The sequence below is a fragment of the Botryllus schlosseri genome, chromosome 11, assembly GCF_051294905.1.
Source record: "Botryllus schlosseri isolate E-star chromosome 11, Bs_hap1, whole genome shotgun sequence".
In the NCBI taxonomy this organism is placed as follows: domain Eukaryota; kingdom Metazoa; phylum Chordata; class Ascidiacea; order Stolidobranchia; family Styelidae; genus Botryllus; species Botryllus schlosseri.
Window position 1 is genome coordinate 19,581,991 of NC_137246.1, and position 25,961 is coordinate 19,607,951.

Genomic DNA, 25,961 nt, shown 5'->3' on the forward strand with positions numbered 1-25,961 from the left:
CGTAGATTTTGCACTGTCGGTGAACTTACCATTTGATATTTTACAGCATGTAGGCTACATTATAGGCCTACCGTTGTAGACGGTCCATGTAGACAGCTTTTTCAAAATGAAGCAACACGGTGTGTCACCAGCAGCGTACGCAGAACTTCTGTGTTGTCAGCCAACAACTGCTGCTGTTGAACGTTCTTTATCCATTCTTGGCAAGCTACTTAGTAAGGACAGACACTTTCTACCCGAAAATGTAGGAAAGTATCTTTCGTACTACAACAAATTTTAATTATTTCTACCATAATATGTGATGTAACTATACTGGATTGTTAAAATACTAGTTTTTTCATGTAAAAATTTGTCAGTTTTCAAGTAAAAAACGTTTTTTTCAGGCCAAACTACTTCGTAAGGACAGACAGTCCCAACCAGAAATGAAGATAAGTAGAACAATTTTAACATTATGTGCGAAAACGCCTAATTTGCATACGTGAGGTGAAAATTTGGTCAAAATTAAGCTTCTTAGGTAAAAACAAGTCACAATTTTGATTTATTAGGTCAAAATCTTCCGTTTTTTAGGTAAAAGAAGCCGCCCTACTGATCAACCGTTCAGTGTCGCATCAGTTTTGGATTGTATTGACACATTACATTCATCCAAAATCACACATCTGACATCCACATTCACATGTAATAACAGTCTAAAATTGTTGTTTTATGTTAAGAGTAGTAACTTGAGCTAAGCTACGTTTAAAAAAAAATGTAAATACAAGATACAAGTCTGGTAGTTGGGGGGAACGGTGCCACAAGAAGTGGTTGATTTTCTTTGTTTACTGATCTTATGAGATTTTGACATTTGCATCAAGCTCAACAGGTTGTTACTGATTTCTTATCTGCCGACTTCAAGAAAGCACGGTTCACTCTCGATCTACCTCTAGAGCAGAGGTCTCAAACTCAAATGTGCTCACGGGCCAATTTCTTGGATATTCAATTTATAATTTCCAAGTAGGCCTTATTTCACGATACCTTGCAGATAGGCATTCCACAAACATCGTGGAAATGTAATTTCCTAATGCACTATTCACGTTTGACACGGAAAAAAATCACATTTTCAAATATTTGAATAAAATTGTTTTGTGTCGGGCATAATTGTTTTAATTAATGAGTTATAGGCATCATGACATCGTAAAACGGCCGGGTTATAACATTGTAGCTAGTGGACCTTTGACGTGGCACAATTTCATGTAGAATATTTTAAAATCTATTGAAAATCGATCTGATATCAAAGCATTTCAGCGCTGTAGCCTAATCCTGGTTTTGATATAGTCGTGATAAGTATATTGTTACTGTCATTGCCAAGGTCAAATTAAATCAGCGTGAGATTTTGCCTTCGAATATTATTGGAACATATCAATAGCAACTTAGCAACTTAATATAATCATTATTGAGCCATAGTGATAGCATTGCTTCTTGACCATTTTAGCGCTCGTACCCTTTGTGCTTCCAATCAGATTTCTCGTAGCCCCTGTCCATTTTCGACACAATTTCTGATGGTACCTATATTAAAAATCAGAAAACCCATTCATACAAAATCGCACGTAGCGCGAAGAATATATTCCAGTTGAATAAATTGGCCAAGAAAATATTCCACAGCATATAGGCCTAATTCTACAATGCATCTCATACACCCTGATGTGGTGCTTCGCACCCCGATGGTGTCCACGGACCCTGGTTAAGAACCCCTGAAATAGAAATGTCTAATCGGCGAAGAATTTATTGGTGTTACAGCTGTACAGCGTACTACTTCCTTACTCGCCACCGATAATAACATGGATAAAGAGAACAAACAACAAGTTTGTTGAGATTTCAGTGATTTTTATAGTAGTTTTAGCGTGAACTTTGAGTTTTTATATCTAAAAAAAGAATATAATAACAAAATGCTCTCGCGGGCCGCGTGTTTGAGACCTCTATGCTCTAGAGTCTAGACCTGTGGTTTTCAACCGCCGGTCCACCAGGTATTTTACAATTCGTGAGGTATCATTAGGTCTCGAAACATGTTCGATTGGACGTCACGCGAGCGAAAAGAACGAGCTGACTCGCTAAACCGTGCAGTTTGCACAATCATTCGTTTTCGAATCATTCATTTTGTGCAGGACCATAACTGCTGCACTCCAACCCCCCCCTCCCAATTATAGGGGTCGAGCTTGAAGGGGCCTTAAAGTTATTTCGTGAAAGAAAATAAATTACGGAGTATTTTTGTTGAAACTTCATCCAAGTGTCTTCAATTTTTTTCGCGATTAGCCCGACTTATTGTAATTAAATTCATTGATTATTGGATGCCCTTCCCCCGGGAAATATGCATGATTTATAGGAGTGGGCATTTCAGCGTCAGCCATTACCACGCCACGACGCGCCAACACTTGATGAAGTTAAGGCTAACATATAGAACTCCGAAAAAAACTTGGTAGCGAGAAGACCTTGGTCGAAAAGGACAGCCCTTTGTTGACCGACAACTTCGATATATATATATATGTCAAATTGTCCATAGGCACTTGAATGGCTGGCGCTGAATTTCGCTGTCCTGGCAATATGTAACCCACAAGACAAATGCCATCCCACAGAGACAAGTTATTTTCCAGTTAAGTGATACCAATTTGAAATCGTGTGAGTCTTTCAGTTTAGTACTCTTGGGCGATTTCAAAAATCTATTCACTATATAACAGACAGTATATGTTACGAATTAATGACACACAACGAAGTAATTGTCCCAACAGGCCCGCCCGAATATGTTTAATTATTGATTTCGTGCCCTAAATTTTCCAAGGTGACACCCCCTCAGCTCTACCGGGAATTCTGATAATTCTGAGAGGATAAAAGCAAAATGTATGGCAATATATACGCAATTACCAATATTATTGACCAATTCGGTCATGATTTATAAAAAGTTCCGCGCTTGCGCGATTAGACTACATAAACTCTCTGGATGGATATGCTCACAAGTATACTGGTGAGAACATCATTCCGACTGTGAGAGACCCAAGCTCAACGATATTTTGATGGGGTTGGCTGACGAAGTGCCTCTCGGCCATGATTTTGTGGATGGCCAGTTGGCCACATTGGCCAAGCATAGCTGTTGCCGGGTGTTTTCGTGCGGCGCATTGTATCCAGAGTAGCCTACGTATGGTGGTAGTGGGCAATGAACGTTGAGTGAGGTACCCCCCAAGAAGTGTTTCGGAGTCGAACCAAGCTACCATAGCCTTTATAAGGCCATATATATATGCTAGCACGACAAGGTGCTTAGTTCGACTCCAAAACACTTCTTCTGATATTTTCAAACAGAAGTATGTTATTCAAATTGTGTCGTTGGTTAAATCCACGGCCTACGGCGCCAAAGAATGTAAAAGACTGTCGGCGGTAGCACCTATATCTGGGAAAGGCATTTTTACCTCGACTCAGACTCACTAAAGTAAAATCACATGGACGCCATCATGGACATCATTATTTACGATCAAAACCCTCAAATGTCACTCTCTAGCACCATATACTTGTAAAAAAATACTGCATACTTTACAGTTTGGGTTGATTTTAATTTTTAAAAGTCCACCGGTCCGTCACATATTTTTTGAAATTTTAGCGGTCCGCGAGGTGAAAAAGGTTGAGAACCACTGGTCTAGACAACAGTAATTGTTATATCGAGTTTTGTTGGTAAGTCGCGCCAACGCCGTTACCAATCTCATTGATATTACGGGCCATGCAACTAATTGAAAGCCTACGCCTTGCATACCCCTGACCCAACGACATCGCAGATCATCTCACTTCCTTCCAAACGGCGTTGTTGCGTCACAATACTAAACTCCGTTACAATGCAAAATTCGAGGCTGATTTTGAGGGGATCCAGGACCACGAGCAGAATAAAATTTATATTATCGCAATAAATACCGCTGTAGCTTTTGATTTATACCAATTTTGTAAATTCGCGGCCGGAAAGTAGTGCGAAGCGGATCGACAAATTCTCTGGTCCGACTCCGGCCGTATCAGGAAAAGTACGGATGCGACTCCGATCCGGCTACGGCCGTATCAGAAAAAGTGCTGATCCGGGTCTGATCCGGCTCCGGCCAAAATTGAGAAAATCCGCCCGGATATCCAATCCCATTCCGCTCCATGCTCCGCACTACCGGAAAGTCAGTCTAAATTGTGCCGTTAATTGCCTTTGGTAAGATGGAAATAATGACGTGAACCAATCGCAGTGAGCCATGATATTTGCTTGTGTCCACTCCACACCATTGTGGCCTGTAGGACACTATGCTACGGCAGCGGTTCTCAACTTTAAATAACCCGGCGATCCCTAGTGTTCAAGCGGAGTTTGACAGATTAACCGCAGGGTGACAGCATTCAGTTACCGCTGAATCTTCGCACTTGGTGACAATGTTGCGGGTCGATCACGGCATCACTTACGTGCATACAGCTTTCTACTACACGTTTCGCATGCCGCGATACGACCAATCGAGGTTTCAGGGCTTACACTGTGGAAACTAGTATCGAAACTATAATTCTGGTTGACAAATTAATTCCAAGTGGCAATGAGCATATCATTTCAGTACTAGAAAAAATCATCTCTCACCACTCAACTCGAAGCATTAGAATACATACTCGATTTAGATTCGAATACTCTAATCATCGAGCCTGGCCCTAGTATTATAATGTCTTACGTGTTCACGGTCCATCACACTGATCAGTGATCAGTGGCAAGATACCGCCAACATGCTGGACAGAAGTCGACTGATGATGAAGTTCACGATACAGCCCAAATTTAGGCCGGTATTTCCTCTCGCATATAGGCTACGCTAGGCTATCAGTTAATCTATAGCTACAAAATTTGGTAATCAATTTCGGGATTCGTAAAATGAAAGAAGTCAGAATCCGTTTTCGGATAAATAGATGGCGGCGACAATGCATTGTGGTAGGAGCCTGGATACGTTTGATAATTGCAGATTTCGCTCTCTCTCTCTAACTCTATATCTCTATATTTCTCTTTCTTTCTTTCTCTCTCTTTCTCTTTCTTTCTCTCTCTCTCTCTCTTTCACACACACACACACACAAACGCACACACAATCACTCCCACTGAAACAGTCTATCCCTTATAGTTCAAAATGTAGATGTTATTTAATTTATTTTTGTTTGCTTGTAAGTCCCATATAAGGTAGACGAAGTCGTACTCTAGTACAACGTCATCTGTGATATGATGAAGATATAACTGAAAAATGTGTTAAGCTTCCGCGTGCTTTCGAAACTTTCGCGGTAATGCACGCGTGGAATGTCTTCTCATTAAGTGTTTAGCTGTCGTGAGTTTCTGGATCGTGGAAGCAATTATGAAGTCTGAAGGGTGTTGATATTCCTACGCGAACAATGACTGCACTCAGCCCCGTAATGATCCTTTCATATCTAATGTCTTCCGTTTCCGTGCGCTTCGTGTTTTCTGAAGCTATGCAAGTGTTTTGTTGATACAGATTACGCCCGATTCTCTTTTGATGACAATACGCACTGCCGTTTAGGGACTTACGGCTCATTATTGTTGCCCCTGCCTATCAGGTTTATTTCCTCTTCTATTTTGAATTATCGAGGTAGTCGGTTGGTTTATGCGACATCCCTTACTATATTAAAGTTGCATTGCTGCAAACTTCCTGGACAATGCTATACCGCGCCATTTTGTCTGAATCTTGTCTTTTCTTCGAGATAATATTCCCGGGTGTATGTTAAAATTAATGATGTGCCCGATTTTAAACGGGCCTGTACCCTCCAAAACGCCCTCGCTTAAGAGAGGGGTTACTGCGATTATGTGAATTAACATAATTATACACACTATATGAATAGAATTAAATACATTAGATTAAATGAGATTGTAGGAATTGATGCCTCCATAATCTCTGGACGACGCTTGCATTGTTGCAACTTTATTCCGCCATCAGGTTAGCACAGTCACGAAGGTCACACATCTATCGGGGCCTGCGATAACTAATCGATCTCGTTGGGCCAATATCTATTCATATTGCCTGTCTAGTGTTCAACCGTGTTTAGACTTCCAGTAGAACACATTATGGATTGTCTTTCCCATTGACACAAGAGGAGTATTTCCTGAACACATATGGCACCATGGTGGACTGTTTCAAAGTCTTCTATCGGACTATTACCTCAAATAAATTTAAATTCACTATAATAAGTCATAAATTTTATTATAATATTGTTTGCTGATATGAAATTAGCTTTAAAACTTAATGGTATTGATCCCCTGATTATCAGATCAGTGAAATCGTGACATAGTATGTTAGTGCGTGCTCGTCGAAAGGGTTTCAGCTTCGGACCGGTAGTAGTCCACGCCTTCGTACTAGTGGTAGTTTGCTCGATAACTCTACTCGACTGATTGGCTGACAATCCAATTACTTGACTGCACATGTCGCGTATAGATCATTGCGAAACAGGATGAACGGAAGAGCCCATCTTAAATCAACTTACAACCGCGGATGAAGGCCGATCAAATTTTGTAGCGGCCGAATTGATAATCATGTAAATCTCTAATACGGCAAGTATTGCATTTCATTCTTTCCGTGCAATTTTCAGACAATACCGCATGTCGGCTTGTCATAAAATGTCCGGATAATTCCACCACACTGAAACGAATGTTTCGCAAACACACGCTAAGTGATATAGCATCTGGCCTTACAGGAAAGGGCTTGTCTGTGCTGTTTCCACGTACAGTTAGAATATCCGCGATACTGCCACTGAGAACTGTCTGATAGTTTCCCGGTTTTGTGAAAGAAGATGATGCGATACGTACTGCGGTGGAATAGATGTATTAACAAGGAAGTTTATCCGCAAGGATGTGAACTTTCGTAACGGTTGGCGGTATATTTGTAGAGACCCATCACTGGCATATAGCCGGTGTCTACAAGCTCACCGGTTGGGTATACTTCTACCATCAGCACGTGATTGCTTAATATGTCAAAAAGGCCGTTTCATAATGCAAAGTGAAATAATTTCCAATCGGACACTTCCATGACTTCTACATGCACTTTGTAAGGTTCTAATTCATTATAGTTCTCCATTAGCATTTATTGACATCATAATGGACTATATTTATAGCCATCAATTCCAATTCTATATGTAGGAAGAGCATAATAACCCTTGTTATTTCTGTAATTGATTGGATGAATGTATTTTGGCGATGGGCAGCAATGCACGTCATTTTGAATTGCTACCCGACTACACCAGGGCCCCGAGGACTAGTTATGAGGGTTCCATGAAAAGCCAACCTTTTAACCACAATCACAAGACTACATTGTCTTTATTTATGGTATTGTTCTTAATTCTGCAGTGACTGATGTCCTTATTTTGTCTTATTTTAGTGACCCCATCAAGTCGTAATCGCCACTTGGGCGATACGAACATCAATAAATTGAACTCCAACGGATAATAAGGTCGCGACGAGGCCGTGGTGAAACTGAAGATCTTTTGTTTAGTAATGAGCTTCCCACATATTCGGTTAGGGGGTCCACATAACCGCCCAAACTAGTTTCGGGGTCCGGTAGGATAAGAACCCCAGGACATACAAGCAGATCAATAACAAAAAGGTGTATTAGAGCAAACTTTGGTGATTGTGCTTAGTGGGTTCTTGGCTGGAGGTTTCAAATCTATTTTGTTTGATTGTAACTTTTCAGCGGGTGAGCATAGTCCTGTGCATTGCAATTACAACAACTGCTGATTCCGACGCTGATATTGTTGGCTCATATACATTCTTCAAGTTTTTATTTCGGCGTTCCTACAGGCATCGATCGCTACAATGCCACCTGTTCCACCACGGCTTGTCGAAACAGCCTGACAGCACTTGATCATACAGTCCACAATGCCTCAAGAGTCCTCACCGTCATGTAGCGATGTACTGCCATATTTTTGGAGAGCCCTCAAGAACTGGAAACATACACACACGCGTTTGCTGAAGGAAACATTGCGAAGATCATACCACATATGCTCTCGACACTTGTCATCCGGGTGCTCAAGTGTAATGAGAAGCTAAACCACCATATTATAACAACCGGATACTGAAGACCTCTCGAAAGTATTCAAAAACATACACAGAAATTGAGCATTTTAATATCGATGACATGCCAGCATGTAAAATTGCAAATAGAATGATCGAGATATCGTATTTGAAGTGACCGATATCCACAATATGCCGGGTTTCACAATGTCGAATATCTCTCGTTCTCCACATAAAATTACGATTTCAGGCGATAGAGGAGATACTCAGCTGATGATATCAATTTCCGAATCTCTAGTCGTGAGCAATATCATAATAAAATTTTACTTGCAATTGGAATACCAGCTCCTCCGTATATTCTAAAGATTCAGTCATCGCTCGTTAGGACACGATGAAAGAAGACTTTCCATATTGTTCAAGCTCGCTGTAGGCTGAATGAACCATACCGGAAATCGGGTATGAACAGTAGGCTATCATTTGTAAAGACACTAAGGGAAACGGTTTGCGTAAGTGCGGGGAGTTGTGGTTACGCATGGAACATACTATATACATGAGTAATTATTTGTTTGATTCCGATTCCTCGGGATTTTACCAGCATCCACAGAAAAACTGCATGCGGAACTATATATAGATCCTCAAGTATTAATCGCTATGGCTATTGTGACTCGTGAGAATGCATGCGAGTTGCGACACTGGGAATGCTTCAGTGACGTGTGGTCAGGGGAGGCAAGTGAGGCAATACCTCACCTGTGGTCAGGCTGAGTAAAAGAAAATTGTGACACATTCAACGACTATACCACCAATCATTGTGTGTATTTTCCGTCGATGTTCAGGAATGAATAAATTTGAAATATTTCAACCTATACAAAACCCACTGAATTTACATATTTATTGTTCAAAAATACAGCGCGAATAGAGAGGTGAGGCACAAATTGCCCAACCGTAACCTGTGATAGCGAAATTCCTCATAAACAGCTCAAAATCTGTATTGCTATTATTAATATTGATGAAAAGGAGAATGACGCTTTTCGCCTATAAGGCCAGGTGCGGCACGGAGTAGAATGTGCGGCAGTATACTGAATTAGGGAAAATTAATTTTACAAAAGTAGTTTCGAGAATTTACCACTCGGGAGGTCGCAACTATTGGGACATTATGTGGACAAGTACAGATTTACAAATATGTACCACACGACAGAACGAACTCTGCAACATAGTATAACATTTCGGGGTCTATCAGTAAAATTTGGAGTGTTGCGGCGATTTTGAGCTCACGCTGCCTGTAAAAAGGTTCTATGAAAATCATATCGATGACAGCGCAGCAAAAATGCTCCACTGTTTTAGGTACTGTGCAATTTTCGCATCGATCAGTAACACATAACGCTACATCAAATTTTGCATAAGTGCGCTTTTAGGCGGCAATGGCCTGAACAAAGCCGAAATATTAAGCTTTCGTAAAGCGTACGTCGATGCATCGAGAGAGAACCCTCTCAAAATCGCCAAAGAATGTGTAATTCGGCATGATGACCAATTGACGCACAAATGGATTTGCCTCATCTAATGTTAACTAACATCCCGCAATCGCTTCGCAATGATAAAATGCACCATCGACTTCGCAAACCGAAGGTGTGGTATGAATCGTGTATAGCTGCGACGGCCAACATGTACTTCAGAGCAAATACATTCTCTTACTGATACATGTATGTTATTATATTTTCCGTTCATATCTATACCTTCAATTATGGGTATGCATAGTACCTTCTTGGTCACCCTGCGTATGAATAGTGCTAATGTGATAAGAATCAAGTGAATCAGCTACCAATTTGGGTATATATATATATATTTGTAAATCTGAATCGTAAAGGGTCAGTGTCGCACCAGCTACCATGAACCGCACCGCACGTCATGGAATGCTTGCTTGTGGTAATCATTTCGTTGCTTTCCTATAGGCATTGAGCTTTGTTCGTAGGCTATATCCCCAGATCCCATTGCTCAAGCAACCCAATGCCAATCAATCTATATCTTGTTGGTGTACGCAAATTAAACGCTGCGTATTATCTAGAATAATATAAAGGCCGCACTTACAAGAGTTCTACATGTTTACGAGTTCACATTTGACCATCCAATGATATCTTCGAGCCCTCTGCGGGGGCTAATAAGTTCAAGTTACGAGGCTAGGCATTGTGTGGATAAACTGCAGGGAATAGGCGCATTTCTCACACAGATAACAATTTCGCGTGACGCAACAATAATCCGCATGGGATAGAATTTAGATAATAGACAGTTCATCGTTCGGCAATTCGCCCGGACATGCTGCTATAAATATGATCCAACTCCATTCTTAAAACTGCAGCGCCAAGACGGATGAGACTTTTCGCAAGACGCGAAATCCCCCGACAGCAAGCATTCGTGAGAAAACGCAATCTTTCAGTGTCTTACGCATTAATGTGATTGATGTCTTGATTGAGCATCAATAATAATAGTCGAGTCACAAATTCACGAATTCGAAAGACAATCAACATTTGGCGCAGACAGTCTTCCAAGAATAATACAGCGCCACAATTGTTAAATGTTTTGAGATCAAATTTTCTCGACAATGTGATTTGAATTACTGGCATTCAGAACCCGAACCACGGTTATTTCCCGAATCCCAGATTAAACATTTACTCTTGACTAGGGAGACGAACATTGAACTGTCGAATTCTTACGGTGTATTGTCCTACAACTGGAATATATATTTGGTCTTGTTATGTTTAATGTGCGTGGCCTAAATGTGCAAGAGAGTAAAATTTAGAGTTGATCAAATAAACATTGGTTGTTCGTGTGGACGTATTGCATATGTGTGGGAGGTAAATCCCATGGATCTATCTTGCGGATTTGAGACGAAATGTGAATCTCAGGCCGGGCTCACATCAATACAAAGTTGATGGTTCGCATGACAAATTGTAACATATGTCTCGCCATACCGAAACATCCCATGCCATGTCATCTCGTAACTTAACATTCCCTGCAAATCTCTCGAATAAAATGCCGATTAATCAATCTGTTATAATGAGACATTTTAGAAACACAGATGTTCACTACAGTGCGACGCTACCTTTGATAAAGCGTTAATTCATGAACGCTGATATATCAGAATACATTATATCAGCTTCCGTTTCCGAGCGCTTGTATTTTCAAGTCTGAGTGCCAGCGAAGGAATGCCAATGCACGTTTATCGCGTAAATTTTAGAATGAGGTTGTCTACGAGAAGTGGAACAGCGTCTTTCGTCGAATCTAACGTACTAAAAATATCCTGATAAGCAGGACAAATTTAGATTTGTTACCCGTCACGATCTTATACAGACACACGCAATGCAACTGCAAAATGCGGACAAATTATTTCACCGCTTATTTAGGGTTGCATTTAAAACAAAAATCAATTAAAAACAGACATGTTTAAAACAAGGCCCTAATTCAAAGCATGTTTTTATTGTGTTTTTTTAAGCCATGAAGTCACAAAATTCAATTGTAGCGTCACAATGGATTGACATTGACAATTAAAAATATAGGGTAAATATAGCTCCTTTGACGAAATATCTGTACTTTTACTGTTGAACCGATTATTTTGAGGGTTCCAACCATCCCATATCGATATACGTCGGCGAAATCGGGAGCGGGAGGTAACAGTCCGTATAGGCTCATACAACATGTTTTTTGGAAAGTATTTACACAATTATGGCATAATTTTACAACTTAAAAAAACTCGCTATTTTAAGGCCTTTGTTTAAAACACTGTTTAAAATCTGTTTTTAAAAAAGTGTTTTAAAACACCGCTTGTTTTAAATGCAACCCTACGCTCATTTCAATGACAATATGCAATATATTACACAAACCACAAATTACCGAATATTTCTAGCAAAAGCAAATGTGCAGTCTATTTAACCACATCACAAATCGTATGTCACTCGTGTGAACCCACAGTATTGAACATTTTTATCGGAGTCGAAGTTATAAATAAGGGCGATTTATCAACTTAATTACAACCCTATCGTTCATATCCCATTGGTTGCTCTGGCTTATCTACAAGGCCCGATGCTATATGCTTAGGATGTAGCGGCGGATTTACAGCTGAAATTGATAACGTTTGACCGTGAAGGCCAAGCACACGCAAAACCGCCTCGCCTTACTATGCGTGACCAGACCCCATTCTTAGACATGCTGTATAAGTGAATAATGTATACGCATATATGGGCAGCGCATTATGGAGGGGTTAAAATGTAGTCACTTACATTTCCAATCCAAGAATAAACTATATGGTATGGTATGGTGTGGTAATTTCTAGTGACAGTGCGAACCCCTGAAAGATTTTGATTCTTGTGAACAAGAACATATGGCGCCACGTCACAATGCTTAATTAAACGGAAATCGCATTTTACTTTCCTCTGTCTGTAGCCCGAGTAGTCATCAACTGTTGAGTATGATGTCATTGTAAAGATGTCACTAATGAAGACAGCGACTGGAGCGAATTATCCTATCATGAACTGATAACAATACTTGTCTGTTAGAATCAAATAGATCTGAGATTACTCTTCGTCCCACACATAAATCTCATTCGCACCCAGTATTGTTGGGCTGCTCAGTGCTCAGAGAATATTAGGCAACCAGGAACAATTTAGTCCCCTGGGACCCAAATATCATTAGCTGCTTTGGTCGGGCATGAATAAATCTGCAACTGCGCGATAATATAAACTCACGATTTCGCTCCATCCCGTTTCCGGGACAAACACACAACGGTAACGGAGGCAATTCATTGTATTATTCACAATGAAGGCGGTGTTGTTGTTTCTGTTGTTTGTGGTATTCATGGTGTTTGTCGACTACTATGGTCATATTCACCAGGCCGATACTCCTTATTTTTGATTCCGTATCTGCCGACTTGTAGCACGGCCCACTTCTAGGCTTTTTGTAAGACACCGCTCACGCGGATGAGTTGGTGAGTAGCAGCCTAAATAAACCTCCAACACTAAGATAGGAATTCTGGAGTCGACCTCGGTCGGAATCGAACCCACAACCCAATGGTGTGGCATCTGTGGATTATACCACTAATACGCTATCTCAGCTGTCGTTACGAGAAGTATAAGAAAATATTGACATGTTCAACGATAATTGGTATTTGTCTAATGATGAACATTGAACATGAACGACTAATTTTGGACATTTTTACCCTCCTATAATAACCCAATGTGCCTATTTATTGTTTTCAAACATGGCGATAGAAGCGCCGAGGTAGAGGCTGCACTGCCCAAGTGCACACTGCACAGTGCACACGCCTCATCTGTATGTTTGCAGAATGCAGTTGCAATTATTTATCCGATTTTCTTCGATCCAGAAAATATTTTCAACCATTCATGTCTAATGACGCAATTGGTTTTAGAGAAGGAAAATTGAACTAAAGTGCTTAAACACCGAGCGAAACACAGGGTCACTTGTCATGGTGAGTATTAGGCTCACTCGTACGTGATTCGCATGTTGCTGGTTGCGATTGGGTAACGACCTAGGTTCAAAATGAATGAAAAAAATTGTTCGTCTAATACTCTAATGCTATGGTCACACTGACTTCCAATAGACACTTACGTGACCTTTGACACGAACCAATCCAGTTGCAGCAGGATGTAAACCAGAGGTCTCAAACACGCGGCCCGCGGGCCGCATGCGGCCCGCCAGAGCATTTTGTGCGGCCCGCAACGACATTTTAGATTTTTAGTCATTTGACAATATATAAGTGTCACATATATCTTTTCAGGTTATAAACTTAAAATTCCCTCTTAAATTGCTCCGAAAGCATGAAACTATTCATCAAACTTCACTATCACATCAATTGCAAACGCTACTATATATTATGCTGTGGATAATCATCATCATCACTGGTTTATTAGCAATTTTATCAGTTCAAAACACCACAAAAAATGCGATACAATGAATAGACAAGAAGATGTCGAAGCGACTTGGATTTGTCTATGGAATCAGACCCCCACCTTGGCCTAGGCGATGTAAAGAGGAATTCACTGTTTCGCCACATTTCCAATTAATGATGACAAAACCTGACCCTTAGACGATTCGTGACTGAAATTTGTGAGTTGGACTTGGACGCGACCTTTCTTAGAATCACTCAGACTCGTGCTATCTCGGTGGCAAAATGAAAATGACTCGAGTGGACTCGGAATGCCGTGAATTTGTTAGAACCATGGACGCAACAAACTAATCGCGTATCAGGGCAGTAGTAATAGATCAGAATAAGGTTGCAGCTAATTGGTATTTCGCTAACTAAGCAAGTAGTTATGGCACCCATTGGCAATCTGTTGCATATGTGGTCGCTAAACCATGTTATTAAGGCCACTTAAAGCTACCGAGTACCGTAGTGGTACGCTACAACGATGTAACATTCCGACATTTCAATCACTATGACACATTCAATAATATATTTATATTATATTTATATTTTTTTCTGCTCCCATGTTTGACGATATTTGGCCATGAGTTTATTAGCCTATTTATCAGAAGTATACCCAAATCCTGGATTGGAATTACTATGCTCAACCTAAAAATGTTTTGATATCAGCTAGATCAGTCTCTATTACCAATTTGTTAAATTCAAAATATTCATAGTAGCTGCAAAATTATAACCCGATAGCTTTTATGATGACATCATACATTAGTCCGCCCATATGGTGTCTATATCTTATATTTGATATATATCAAGTACAACAACAATAATTCAATTCCAATATTGATAGAAGTGATGATTCTTTTCGTCCCAGACCTAAATTGATACAAGAGTGAATCAGATTTTGACTATGTGTGTTTACTGACGGTCTGCTGGATCGGCTCACTTTCAATAGGACAATTCATTCCCGCCAAATAAGGCCTACTTGGAAAGACATAGAATACTCCTAAAAATGCTGCGGCCCGCGGCGTCGTCAAAACTGGAAAACTGGCCCGCGAGCACATTTGAGTTTGAGACCTCTGATGTAAACAAAGAACAAGGCCGGGCAAGCTTACTATGAGCTCTTATGGGAAAAGGTTGAAAAATGAAGGTTTTAAGCAAATTAAAGAGTGAGAAGGATACAATGAACGGATTCAAAAATAATTCAGTGTTTTGCAGTATAGTATACGCTTGCGTAAGACCCTTTGCCTCTCATGTTTAATGCAATAATCCATTACTATGTCGACAATATTTGCAAATTAGGATGGAATAATCAATGCATATGTTCTTATGGTGGCTATCCGGGTGTTAGATGTCCTTCGGTACGCTCCGTAGAAATCCACGATTGAATTACCCACGATCAATTTGATCGCAGCAATCTGCCTTTATTTGTTCTGCATTCCGTCCCTCAAAACCGTCAACAGAATCTCAGAAGTCAGCAGCAATAATATAAAATGCGCTCTCCGTTGAGATTCCTCAAGTCAAACAATCAAACAGTGGAAATAAATGTCAACGTCACAATGAAAGTCTCGGGAGAGATATGAACAAATATAGAAATGTGAACACCTTGGCAGTTTCCTCGGCGTGCCTTCAAATGTGATTATGAAAGTGTCGATCTCAATCGATTGATATCTGCAACAACATGTTCTTAAAGTATACTTGACCTATTGCGCTCTCAAAAAAAGAACAATAGTCAATTGCGATTAGGCAATCCGAATGTATAGCATGCGAAACGCATGGCGTTTTACGAAGACAAGTGATAGCTATCTTGCCCCTGGAATCAGGGTATCACATATTCCTCTTCCGTAAAATGTATTGACACACGAGTCAACTTTAACATATATCGCTCGGGATCGTAACAAAGCGTTGCGCACCGCGCGGTATATTGAATACGTTACGATTACGAATAATAAGCGTGTCCAATGTCCATTGTCCATCCACTCTTAGCCACTCTGTGTTTACTTTGCAAGTCACCATGTTCCGAAGGAAATATATATGATTTTCATCGTAGATTCCTTACTGCGAAATATGTCAAATTGAAAGTTAATTTTTGCCTTACAGGCGTCCTTTGTGACCCATATATTACCCCATTGAACATGGACGTCGTGTAGTCTCGTAACTTTCGTTAGTGACTTTGAGCCATGATTGTGCTTCTTTTCGTGGTGCTGAAATGTTATTTCTTCCGATGCTTTTCTAAGCCATTCTTGAACGTGGTACAAAATACCAACTGGTAATAAGTACCTAACTGTTTTGTTTAATTAGCAATGATCCTTACTTAGTCTGTTACTTTTCGTCCACCACCTGTAGTCGTGTGCGCGTCCCCGTATGTGCTGGCTCTTGGTATACATGACAATTAATTTGCAGGCGTATAGCCTGCGTGGAACTTCGGGAGGTGCAGCTTAAAATTTGGTGGCGGATATTTTCAACATGGCGTTGGGCGCATTTCAAATATACCTGCAATCGGAAGATATTTCGACGTATGCCGTTGCATTGTTATTTTTAAGGCACCCTTACATCGTGAAACCCGTCAACAAATTACGGCGACGTCGCTATCATGATGATACATATCAACTCAATTTTCGGTTTCCAGACGCAGACGTATGTGATTTATATATTTGTTGCATGACTGGAAATTAAACATCTGTATTGACATGTAGGTGTTTTGAATTCGTGACCAATGTAGACTGGCAATTGACATATTCGTGCAAAATGCACAAACTCGGAGTCTGAGTACAGACCACTTTATTCGGCTGAACGAACCCAGACGAAACGTAAGGTATAGTCGATATATAGTTCTTGAAATGTGAAATGACATTGTTTATCCTCAACTCATTCATATTGACTGACGATTGCCGCGTTTAGAAGTTCCAAACAAATAACGAAATTGCTTCCAAAGCAGTACACGCAAACACACAACTCTGAATTAGACGGACGGTAATTAATTAGCGAAAAAGGGCCTATATCGTTACAAGTGTTATCGTATACTAATTATTGCGAGACTGCAGAATTGCGTTCAGAATATTCCCGCTAATTATAACTATAATGCGGTTAGATGTTGATTAATCCCAACGGATAAGCTAATTTTACCTGACGTTTTATTGCGATGATGACTGACATCTTGCTATAATATAGTTCTATTTTTATTCCTTCAGATAGATGAAATCTCATTGCAATGATCAACCTTTTCAATCAGGCTTTTCAAATAGACAGCGGGGAATGGTGCCCTGAGCAAATCAAACGATGAAAGTCCCTAAAACGGAATAAAGCTTGTAGGTAGCTGGACCCAATCACATTAATCAGTTTTGTCGAAACATTATATTTTCTAATTTAGACTGAAAATCTCGCGGGGACATCAGGTGAATATAGCAGGTAACACAACTATAGCAAAAGTTTCGCGAAATACCCTCGATTCGAGTGTTACATTCGTTTCGTAATGCAAGCATTAAAGTTCACAGGTCACCAATTGTATATAAACGAGGCAAGTGTCATAACACACGGAAACCACAAAATACTACAGCACCGCAGTCGGAGAGTTGAATAGTCAATTCACATCACGGCTGTGAAAGTGTCATGCATATCTTCGGCATTTTAAGCACGAATCAGAACTGATTTTTGTGATGTAAGATAATCCGGCATGCACCAAGATTTTCTTCCAGGGATTTCCGGGATGAGCGGGTCGTCGAAGCAGGTCCTTCACGCCAACGACCCACTCAACGTATGAATGAAAATCTTACTTACACGCTTACACACGGGTGTCAGACTGCGGCCAATGCCTGTTAAGCAAGTTCAAACATTTCCGGTAATTATGGCATCAAAGTCTTCTGGAGTTGTCGAGATGATCAATTGGAAATGTTGGAAGACTCGATTTGGCGATGTCACCGGCATTTCCATAGACTTGAGAGAGTATGGTTACAAGCTCGATTCACAAACAAAACCCAATCACAATTCGGGTGTGGAAATACATGCATCTCCGTCCGCAATATTTCAATGAAGGTACAGCTATCGTGTAGTCGAGGGCGATAGCTGATAGGTGATTGTTAATTTTCTCCGGTAAATCAGTCACCAAGCAAGTTACGCTGAATTTATTATCAAATAGCGGCGCATGACAATGAATTGAAGGTTGTTGAGCTTACCGTCAGCGTTACTTGATCAGCACATTCGACGCCTTTTGGAAACATTTAAAGAGAATTATAACATCACATAGCATTGGATAGAATCCTTTTTGCATGAAGTTCTTCAGCCGAAAATGGAATGTTGCTGGAATGCAAATTTCTAAACATTCTAGATATACGTTGTGACATTAATCAGTATCGAACATTACACAGCAACGAATACGATGGGGGCGCTATCATAAATAATTTTACTTCAGTCTTCAGTCGCCGATGCGGATAATTTATTTTATATCCAATCTTCAAGTATATCACAGTATCCAAGCATGCAAAATCTCCCGGTCCATGCATGACCTTGAGTTTAAGGCCATGTTAACCTGATGATAAATCTCGGACTCTCAGATTATACAGGAGCCACTGTTCAAATTAAGTTCAATACAATCCATCCGTTCCGATCACGATATTACAAAATGTTTCACTCAAATTCTACCGTTGTATAACGCCGCTGTTGTAATGTAATAAGTCTGTGTGTTTCATATAGCATCGCGGCATTCGTGAGCATATGAAGGACATGCTGAACTCATCTCATAAGATGACCGACGATGTCTAGTAAATATTACATAGTCGATGGCATGGTAAAAAACAACAAGGATGAAAGCGACGATACAAGTTGAGCATACGCAATGCGCATGCGCGTTGTGCATGCAAGTCGTAAATCGGCACACGGCAAATGTCTGCAACAAGTTTTATGATTTCGGTACCACGCTATGGGATGCACTTACGACAAGATTTTCAGAATGCGAGATGCAAACCCCATATAAGTCGTCAGCAAAACGTATGTTTGCACTGCTATATCTAAAACCTGCATTATGTACACTTAAGTGCTAGTGGAAGGTATTCCTAGGCACGAATGTCGCCGTTACCTTAGTAAATGCGTGTTACTTACACACAGTGCCCCAAAGTTCTAAGCAGTAGACAATAAGTTCCAGGGTAGAATGTTGATTCTGACAGGCGGGGCTGAGTAGATTCGTACCTCGTAAACAAGTTGACTTTATTTTGCCATAAAAATCTTCGCACCGTCGAAGGTTGTAATATTTCATGAAGGCGATATATCCACTGCTCGTAAACTTTATTGTCAGGCCGTGCAAGTACTGCAACGAATTCGCGGGCACGATAATTTATCTTGAAACCCAGCCGTATCGCGGGCTTATTTGATACGATCCGTTGATGTATACGCCCTTGCACAGACCAAATGAATAATGAATGATCACATTCACGAGTGAGCGTGATCTACTGATCATAAATAATCACAAACCAACAAACCCCTGATTTCACCGGGTTCAACGTATGGTAGCCTATATCACACACGCAAACAGACGTACAGTCACTCGTTGCTTACCACGATCCAAGCAATGGGTATAGCGTTTGTCAGTGCCATTATTTATTGGATTGTTTATCACTGGAGAAATCAAATTATGTCGTTATTTATTAAAAGAAAAATTTGGCGCTTATCACCTGTTGGTCTTATGCACCACGGTCAATAATGGCGTAAGAAGAAATGAAACACGGCTAATAATGGTGTACGGTATGGAGACAAGACATAATTATGTAAAAACCATTTCATGGACTTGAAAACTGCTGCATATTATGAAAACAGGGGCTATATTATTATATGTTCTTAATTCACAGTAGAACTGGTAAATACACGCACATAATCCGGGAAGCAACCTGCCCCCAAAGGAAAATGGCGAGATTGAAGTAAATTTTAAAATTTTAGTAATACAGTCAAATTGTTATTCTTATGCAATACATGGAGAAGTCAGATTACAGCATTGCAGTAGATGAAGAATTATTATTATTATTAATATGCAGGGATAATATAAGTAGTGCCATGATACCTACGTGAAGACGAAAATGAAGATTGTGCGCCCAATGATTATAATCATAATTGTTAACCATTTATGCAACAAGTATTCCATCGCATTCATTGTTTACTTGCCATGTAGCGATGTACAATGAGTAGTCAATTATGCTGGCGTAATGTCAATATGCACATAGTTTTACTGAAACACTTGTTCGATAACATGTTTGCGAAACAACTGGGAAGGTGTTCAGATTCGAGCATATACAACACGTGCAACGGCCGGGGAGAGGTCGTCTGAAGGATTGCGCAGTCGATAAGAAAACAAGTAATGCGCTGTTACCAATTTTGACAGCTTCACTGTTTGACTAAGTTACGTACAGAGCACACAAGAGCACCGATATACCAACAATACCTTGTTATATTCTCACATCTTCGGATCAAAAACCCATTGGCACTTGAAGAACATGAGTGAGGTTAATCATTCTCCTCAGAGGAGTTGGGTACACTTTGTAAAGATTTTGTGTCCCGTTCTTAAGCAAGTATGCGAAGACAAACAAACGAGTGGCGGGATGTGCATGGTGCTGCGTGTTTGCATGCGCTTATCCCACTTTATGACCTTTGGTTATCACGGCGACTTCACTAAAAATTTAATCTTAGTCGTAACTCCCACGGTTATGGCTTGTTTTGCAGTCGGCTATCAGACTACTTCACACGAATCAGTGTGTAACTACGCTGTCGGAAGAGCATGTATTGTGTGTCTTGCTCGGTAAATCTTTTGATGAATACAAGAAATTAGTAGATTGCTTACTCATATCTCTAAAGATTTCCATGATGGCTGATTGTATCTAATCAACACGGTAGATCGAAGATAAAGAAGTTCAGAAACACAACGATACAAGACACAATACATGGAATATGGCATCAGATGAATTCACGTCTTGGAATGACATAAAAATGCGAATATATCATTGCCATTGATCAACCCTCTGCACCAAACAGCGTAAAGTCATAGTCACGTCAGTCACTGAACCTACACATTACGGATTTGGTTGTGGCATCATAATACTCCCATTAGTTGGTCTTGGTAGTAGGCAAAGCTGTAAATCCGCTTATCAGTTGCAAAAATTACATCACTCATTCCCCGATATCTATATTCTCAAGTCGGCATGAGTAGGGTTGGAAGATACACTGAAATCGGGCGGATGCGCGCACGCATGATTATGCGACGGAAAGCGTCTTCGCGCGTATTTTATACAGAATCGAAGTTCCTTCCCTAAGGTCGCTGCCCGCCTTTAAGCATCGTTCTGCTGCGCTTCATGTGATGTACCCCGTGATTCATAACTGCTGGGTGAATAAACGGAAACAGCCACATTGCTACCGAAATTCGTGTAAGGATTCATCAAACATGAGATCTGTAATGCGTCTCTGTTATTGCAAACACTGTGCTTTTTGTATCTTATCATTGTTAGTTGTTGCATAAAGACGATGTGACACATCGATACACGGTGCATGCGCTCATCTTTGTCCGTTCACTGCAATGTTTGTCTCCTTGTGTTTGCTAACAATATATAGGTATAATAAGCCGTAAGAGGATAGCAAAGAAATTAACTTCCCTTGACGCCTTTCCCCATAGGTGTGTTTTGATGGATTGGCGACGTTGTTTGCTTGGTTGCCTGACATACGGAGTTTGTCATGGGGCTCAACATTAAGTTGTAGCGAGCAAGTTCCGCAAGCCTATCGATACTTGACATGGAGAGTGGATTTTTTAAACTTCAGCAATATGGAAACAATTACTTGATATTTAAGCTGTCTTATGAAATCCAGCGTGAGTAATGCGCCCATACGAAGCGGTCAGCAAGCTTCTATTTTGAATACCTGTACCATGAAATCGCTCAGCGACTTTTCTAATCGGACCATTCCGTAGATGAACACTGTCATCTGTAGTACCGATCAATGCCAGCTTAGTCCTAAATCCCAACCCTTTCTTGTGATATTCGCTTGGCAATCGCGTCGCGGACGCGTTTAATTCGTTCTAGACGAAATCATCCGATCCCCACAACGAAGCGTTGTAAAACTTCACGGCAAATTTATGCGTTCTTCCATCTGCAGTAATCCCTCATCATTACAGTTCGGATTATCGTAAACAATCGACCTGAGCAAATTGTTTTCGCTTAAGCGAACTGTTTCACACGTTACGGTGGGGGATCGCGGTGTAATCATAAATCGCATTATACCTTTCGGCGGTTGATACCTCACGCGACACCTTTTTGACGGCATTCTGCTATCGCGATATTTGGTGTTTTTTTCTGTTTGCTGATGCACCTGAACGAGGCATTTTTTAGATTCAAAGCTACTGACACATATTATATCATATACGTCAACAAGTTAACGCGGTGAATCTATAAATTTATTATGTTGATATCATTATCTGCTCAAAAGTAGAGTTTCATTTGACTATATTATATATCTAACGCCAAAAGAGTTCTAAGAATATGCCTATTGACCAACGTTTCCTCTAATTTTTGACGAGTCTGCGCACACTCACCAACTCATTGCGCAGACCCTTGGACAATAGTGCTTAACTACTAAAAAAAGGTCATCACTTCGGATTTTTTGTGCGCAACTTAGATTTTCGGTGCGTAGAGACCGTGTCAGCACTGCGCATTGCGCACGTGCGCAGCTTAGAGGGAACATTGCGTATTGACCTCTCCGGTTTGTAATATGAGGAAGACGTTCATAGCAATCATATTCCAATATATTGAAGCCGGAAGAATACAAGACAGGGACGGGTTCATGCATCATCGTATCGCATTCACCACTCACCGCAATGTTCAATATCCAGCTTTGCTGTGGAAAGTTCACCGTTTAGCCAATGAATACGTCCGTGATTGTCATTTATATCCAGACTTAGGATTGAGTACTTGAGCCATGCTGTGAAAGACCTCTGGCCTCCGTGGTATGTATGGTGAGAAGAGATTTGTGAGTCGCATTTTTAGACGAGATACGAAGCAGGATTTTCGATCTTTAGTTTTGACATTTAGTTAATTGAGCGTTCACATAAGACCGTATTTACCAATAATGCCTTTCAATGCATAAAATATTTGTGGAGATGTGCTCTACCGACAGCTTTCGCTATAATTGCACAATGCACATAATAGGTGTCCGCATCGACACGACTTCCTTCAAATGGGTGTCCTCACAGTATAGCACGCAGCTACAGGGGAAAGGAAGCATACAAGGAAAAAGTCGCTGTTTCATCATCATGATTGATCTTATTAAAAATAAAATACAATTTCCTCATACCGCACTTGCGATCATAAAAAAACCGTTATCCGTGTACCAACAGGTTATACCACTTGCAATATAAATATAAAATGCAGTTATATAGTGTAGCCTACGTCACGGCTTGCGTGTCTCTGTTGATGATATGTGGTCTGCACGAAGTTGCAAATATCGTGATCCGTTTCACACCCTTAAACAAGGAAGGACCACCACACAAAAGCATTGGTATTTTGTATACATTTCCTCATCATTTCGCATTGTGCAACCATGGTCGCTCAAGACCGGAATTATACTAAATAAGGGCCGCATTAGAGTATATCGAAAAGTTTTTGAATTGTAAAGATGGGGGATAAGTGCTTACTGGTGACGCTCCCTCGTTTGGCGCCCCATTCGTGTTTAATTACAGCATCTTATTCGACTAAACACAAAAATGAATTTGAGAATTTATACACTCGAGCTCGTGACGAAGGGCAAAATCCATGCATCTGTGGTTCATATCTTTGGTATCATGGTTTTGGCATTGTTGGTCAATTTACGGTTAAATGGTCTAGGGCACACAGTAAGATGATGTATGGCTATGGATACTGCAATGTGTTTAAGTAAAACGTACTGATCGTGGAATTGCGGGTTGCATTTATGTCTATAGAAAGTATAATGCTTACCCACCAATTGATGCTTCGAGATTACATCGAAACAAAATATTTTTTCCTTTGGAATTTTGCTTGCAGTGCAATGTCCATTGGCATTTGGTATCATAGGTTGGACACGGCAAAGCGTCGCATGTCAATATAGTGCATATTTCCCTAAAGTATTATCGCATACTGAGCCTAGGTATGTTAACTGCAAAGCGAGAGCGGTAGGCTATTTGTAGTTGGGGGTCGGATAGCGTCTCCTGTTGCTTCCAATCGTGTAGCGATTTAACAAAGTATTCTCTCTTGTATTCTCTCGTTATGCTATGCTCAAGTCATCTTCAGGAAGTGTGATAATTTCAAAGAGCGTCACACTTTTCCGCGTAATGAGTGAAAAAGATCGCTAGATCTGTCACAGTTATCTCTCGCATGCACGATACAGCGTGTTAATATGCGTTAGGGTGGTGGAAATTTCGTCATTTTGTCTTGCATTGTCTCAATATATGTCCGACTTGAAATTATGTAACTTCTTACGGCATTGATGACACGAAAATAGTAAACGTGCAGTATTTGGTGTCTTGAAATCAATATTATTCTGACTGTATTCTATGTTAGCTGCTCTTTGTGTTTATTGTATGGGATGTGATACCATTGCCATTGCATTCAACGACGGTATAATTATTTTCACAGATTCAGATTGTTATTGATTCGCTCTTGATCTGTACGACAAGCGAAGGATATTTTAGTCACGGAGTCTCGATATGAACGCTACCGTCGACCCGACTGCGATTGAATTGCGTCGCCGGACTTCAAGCCCGCTGAAATCGGCAAACCTTACTGGTCGAGGACTGGGTGAATACTCCAACCACAACGCTAGTGACATCTCTGGTACTTATTGTGAAAGCGAACCACATTCGCCACTGTCGATGGATTCCTCTGCTTCATCAGAGAAGTAAGCGCGATTTCCATATTTTAGTATCCCAAACTCAATTTTGTATGGTCGGACGATGGTGAGAATCGAATTCTTCTCATATTAAGAATCCTGTCCCCGCCTGTATCTCCGGGAAATCACAGTGATATCAGTGAAGGGTATCCGACCTCTGTGGATAAGGATGAAGGGTTCCTGGAACCAGAAACGATTCCCTCAAGTGTCTCTCCGAGGACTTCACCGTCTTCTGTATCGCAAAGAAATGCTAGAGAGCAAATTATAGGTGCGACATTATAAAATCATTCAGTTTCCTAGCTGTCAATATCTTTATCTGCCTCATTAAATTTATTGTTTCATAGCGTACTGTTCGCTACGTTTGTTGCCGTCTTTTTGGTGAATCGCCATTTTGTTTTTTTAATCGCGTCTTCGGGGATACGCTTGGAGATGTTTTGTTCGTTCGTTCGCTTGCCTATTTTAATAATTTTCAGCCGTTATCTGGAGTAATTCTGATTTCTCTAAAACTTAATGGGCGTGATCTCTCATTACTACTATGGGGTATACGTATATATTCTTGAAAATATATATTTCCTTCGTTTCAAAACACGTGGTCACGTGAAATATATGGTCAATGCTTGATTCTCGCGGCGAAATACGTGACTAGTATTTGTTGTTACTTACAAACTAACGTAAGTGTACATTTACAAATTGATATATTTCATTCAGATATAGAGCACGAGGAGGGAGACCGGCAGTGTTCATCAAATCAAGAGGTGCGTGATATTTTATAGTCGCAACATTTCGATAAGTGATACTCCGTAGCCAACCACATATAAATCTATGTACAGTAAAAGTAAACACGCACCCCATCAGTCAAATTTAATTCTCTATAATATCTTTATCCTGTGTTTGTCCTATCCACTATTTAGAAACCAATGTATCATAGATGTGTGTTGGTCAGGTTAACTGCTAAATTGTAAAAAAGTATCTTAACTAAAGTAAATTAAAGCGTCGGGATCAGAAAACTTGAGTAAACTGTAATTTAGGGTCAGCGTGGAAGGAGCAGCAAAGAGGAAATTGACCATAAAAGCACCGATGAGAACACGGATCAAAAACAAATGGTGGATATTGTGGGAGGTAATACCCAATTTTTCGAACTCTGTTCTGAGGGAAACA

General features: G+C 40.4%; 1 protein-coding gene across 1 annotated transcript in view; it reads left to right on the top strand.

The window, feature by feature from the left end:
• Positions 1-25,961, top strand: part of LOC145449768 (uncharacterized) — an 82,367-nt gene that overhangs the window by 50,784 nt on the left and 5,622 nt on the right. Inside the window, exons 2-5 of the mRNA XM_080328191.1 lie at positions 24,551-24,812; positions 24,899-25,071; positions 25,512-25,558; positions 25,832-25,922. Of these exons, the coding sequence (XP_080184317.1) occupies positions 24,622-24,812; positions 24,899-25,071; positions 25,512-25,558; positions 25,832-25,922 (502 nt within the window). The 5' untranslated portion in view covers positions 24,551-24,621. The remainder of the gene's footprint in view (positions 1-24,550; positions 24,813-24,898; positions 25,072-25,511; positions 25,559-25,831; positions 25,923-25,961) is intronic.